The following is a 3,677-nucleotide window of genomic DNA, read 5'->3' on the forward strand; positions in this document are numbered from 1 at the left end:
AGATCATTCTGTGATGAAAACAGTTACCAAACAAGTTCTCCAGATAGAAGGAGTGCCAAGTCAGAGGTATATAGCATGTTTCAGTTCTCTTGGAAGAATTTCTCTTTAATGGCTTGGTTTTCTTTCTTTCTTAAAAGAAAATTATCAAGGTACTTTCTGCCATCTTAAAACTAAGATTTTAGTCAAATCAAATGGCTTTTCTGTTTTTGAAAATGTTGTGTGATGCTTTAATTTAGGTTCCCAGATATGCAGATTGAAAACCTTTTAACTTTTTATTTTCTGTAACATATTATCGTTAGTCACAAATAGTCTTTTTTTTTTTTGGTGATAAGAATGAATAGCAGGAGCAGCATTTGTGAAACCAAATCTAATATGAAACTGACTCTTTCTTGTGAGTAAATTTGAATATTGAAACAGCAAAACAATAAGGTTTAATAAAAAGCAAAATAAATTTTTTATGTTTATGATCTGCCAATTTCCCAGAAAGGGTTTTGTGGTGACTTTAGTTATATACCAGATACATTAAAATCACCAGTGGACAACACATCTTTTATTCAGGTGCCCTCTGAAAGTTTTAAAAATTTGTTGACTTCATATCAATGAACGGTCCACTTTAAAATGGTTAAAATTATAAATTTTCTGTTTTGTGTCGTTTACCACAATTTTTAAAAAATGTGTTGTTTGAAGATTTTTGGGTTTTATAAAGGTATTAGCATAAAAATGAAAAATTTAAAAGACCACCTCTAATCCCATTATCCTATCAAGCAATATTTACATTTTAATTTTCTCTTCCTGCTGTCTATAAACATAATTCCACATAGCTTCAATATAATTTGCCATTCTTATCTTTTCATACTAAATTTAAATTCTGTGATTCATAGTTATACTTTTTAACATTGCATTCACATGGTTTCATTGAGTAGGTCAATTTTTTAAATTGGTGAAAAATTGGAAATAACCTCAAATAAACTATTGTAAACATCTTCATAAATACAGCTTTTTTTTTTTTCTACTTCAAGTTGTATGTTTTTGATTCTCTATTAATCAACTTGCTTGGACAATAGTGTATTAAATAAGTTGTTAAGAGTGTTTATGAAGTCAAAAAAAAGCTTATGATCGTCTGCCAATTGTTATTTCAAGAGTGATATTTTATTTTTTTTAAGGTGAAAATTACTTGCTTTTATTTATTGTTAAAACAACTTTATGAAATGATTTGCAATGCAAAATGTGGAAAACTGCTTTGAATAACTGGGAAAATAGCTACAGCATGGGAAAACGTATGTAAACAAACTTCACTGCCACCAAACTAGAATCTACTAATTTATCTCAGATGGCATTACAGAGTAGCAATGGCAGCTTCTGGTAAACGGAGAAACAGCAGCAAAGTCCTGCAGTGAAGCTGTGATTAATTACCAAACTGAACTGTTCACTCCACTAATCCTACAACTTCCCTACATTTATCTGTCTATACATTCCTACTTACTACAGGACAAACACCCACCGAAGTGGTTCCAAAAAACAAATGAGATAGAAATTCACAATTATAAAACAAATCCAATAGAAGGCAGTGGAGGAAACTGGGAACTACTGCAAAGTTTTACTGTCTAGTCCAGGTGATGAAAACAAAGTTTTTCTTTCAAGGCTGACCACTGTCAGGAATGAAATTAAGTATCAAAACTCTCCTCACTTCTCTAGGAGTGATTCTAGCTCTTCTTGCAAAGAGCTGAGCTGCTCCTTTTCTCGGTCTTCCTTTTGTTTCAGTTCATCCAGCACAGCCTGAAATCTGTTCTTGAGAGCCAGGTTCTCCACTTTCATGATGAGATCCTCCTGTCGCTTTGCCCTGTCCTGGGTCTCTTGGAGCTTGCCTTTCATGTTATCAATCTGTTTCTGAATTCCCATAACCAGCTGATTAGTTCCCTCGTTTTCTTGGTGGTGTTCATCTGACTCATTTAGCTTGTGCTGTAGCTGCCTTTCCAGATCTTCCTCAGTGTCAATGATGTTTATATCTTCTTCATCTTGATGCTGTGTCTCATCTTCATCTTCACTGCTGCTGCTGAGGTCATTGAATATCTCCCGAAGCTCATCATGTTCTAATGAGTCATGGCCCTGCCTGTGGCCAGACATTCCTGGGGAAGAGATATCAAGGCCTTGACTTTCTGCTTCTTTTGTTTCATCTTCAGCAATTATTTCCCAACGGGTACTGACAGCTTCAGCATCTGTGCTCAGCAACCGCTTTACTTCTTTTTCCACATCTGGAGACTCAATATATTTCTTCTTTGCTGTCTTACGGAACCTTCTCTTTCTGACATTTTTTAGAGGCAGAGTAATTCCATGGTTCCATATAAACTTTTTCTCTTTGTCCTTATCCTTTTTCTTGCTTGCTTTGGGATCAGCAGTGGCAACTGGTTCCTCAACAGGAGGATAGAGATCACCATCAGCTGTACAGACAAGCATCTGAGAGATATCAGCTGTCTTGTAAAAGGTTTTTTTATCAATGGTTTTCAAACTTTCCATAACACATGGCAGATCTACCAATTTTGACGCCAATGGGACCTGGTCCACTCTGACAATTCCATGACGCCCATCAGGGTGTAACTCAATTGTCAGTCTGTCCTTCAGGTTGACATGACCAGACTGTATCGCCCGCCTCACAGTAGAGGCATACTCCGGAGGTAGGCGTAAGATAAACTGGCTCTCTACTTCGTGAGGAGCATCATCTTTGCTCTTACTCATCTTTACTTCTTTGTGACTCAGTTTTTCTCTAATAACCACTTGTTGCACTAAAAAATTTCAGCTATTTCAACAGAAAGGCCAGTTCTTTATAAATTGACGTCTTTAATTACAAAGAGTTCTAGGTAGAAGAGCAACTAAGCGTCTATTCGGAATTAAGTTCCAAGTCTTTCTAAATATGCTGTGACAATACCAGTCGTTAATGACGCATTGCCTTACTCAGGTCCATTTAAATCTGTTAGCTGCAATGCCAAGTTCCAACCTCTAGATAGAGGTTGTCCTGCCGCTGCAGGACAACGCAGGGAAAGCAAATGGCGGCTCCTACGGAATGATTTTCGGCACAGAAAGTAAGGCTCAGCAGATACTCCCAATCCACAAACTCTCCCGGAACAAAGATACGCAAAAAGCGGGGCGTAGTGAGCTCTCTTCGCCTCGGGTACTTACAATCCAGTGACGGTTATAAGTCCAGTTTCTCCGGACAGGCGCGAGCGGGAAACGAAGCCACTCAGAGAAAGGCGGCCGGGAGCCGAGAGTCTCCTTCCGAATTCCTTTGTTCTTCCCGGCACTTGGCAAAGCGATCCGCTGATTATCGGTGAAACGGCTGAGGACGGGCAACGCGAAATCTCGCCAAGAACCGCAGCTCCGAACGCCAGATTCTGCAACTCCGCAGCTCAGGCGGCCTCCGTCCGTTACAGCAGACCTAGCCGAGAAAAAACAGCTGCGTCACCACGCGAGACCGGCAGCTGCTGTGAGTCGCAACACGCCTCGGGCGGAAGTGCGAGCTGCCCCAGCGCGCGCAGGCACAACGTGCGATTAAGCTATCCGGCGTCTTGTTGTCTCGCGAGAACTTAGGCTTAAAGGGATGAAGACTTTCGCCAAGAGCTGTTGGTTTAAAAGTATTTAGAGGGAACGGTTCTAAGAAGGACATGGATTCTCCCGCGCGCCTC

At 39.7% G+C, this 3,677-nt stretch overlaps 1 protein-coding gene across 1 annotated transcript; it reads right to left on the reverse strand.

Moving 5' to 3' along the window:
- Positions 1–817: 817 nt before the first annotated feature.
- Positions 818–2,904, reverse strand: LOC308610757 (transcription initiation factor TFIID subunit 7-like). The gene has a single exon (XM_081259774.1). The coding sequence runs from the start codon at positions 2,731–2,733 to the stop codon at positions 1,684–1,686; it is 1,050 nt and encodes a 349-aa protein (XP_081115900.1). The 5' UTR covers positions 2,734–2,904; the 3' UTR covers positions 818–1,683.
- Between the last annotated feature and the right edge of the window lie 773 nt (positions 2,905–3,677).

This window comes from Mesoplodon bidens (assembly GCF_964165515.1).
Source record: "Mesoplodon bidens genome assembly, contig: HAP1_SCAFFOLD_178, whole genome shotgun sequence".
Taxonomy (NCBI): domain Eukaryota; kingdom Metazoa; phylum Chordata; class Mammalia; order Artiodactyla; family Ziphiidae; genus Mesoplodon; species Mesoplodon bidens.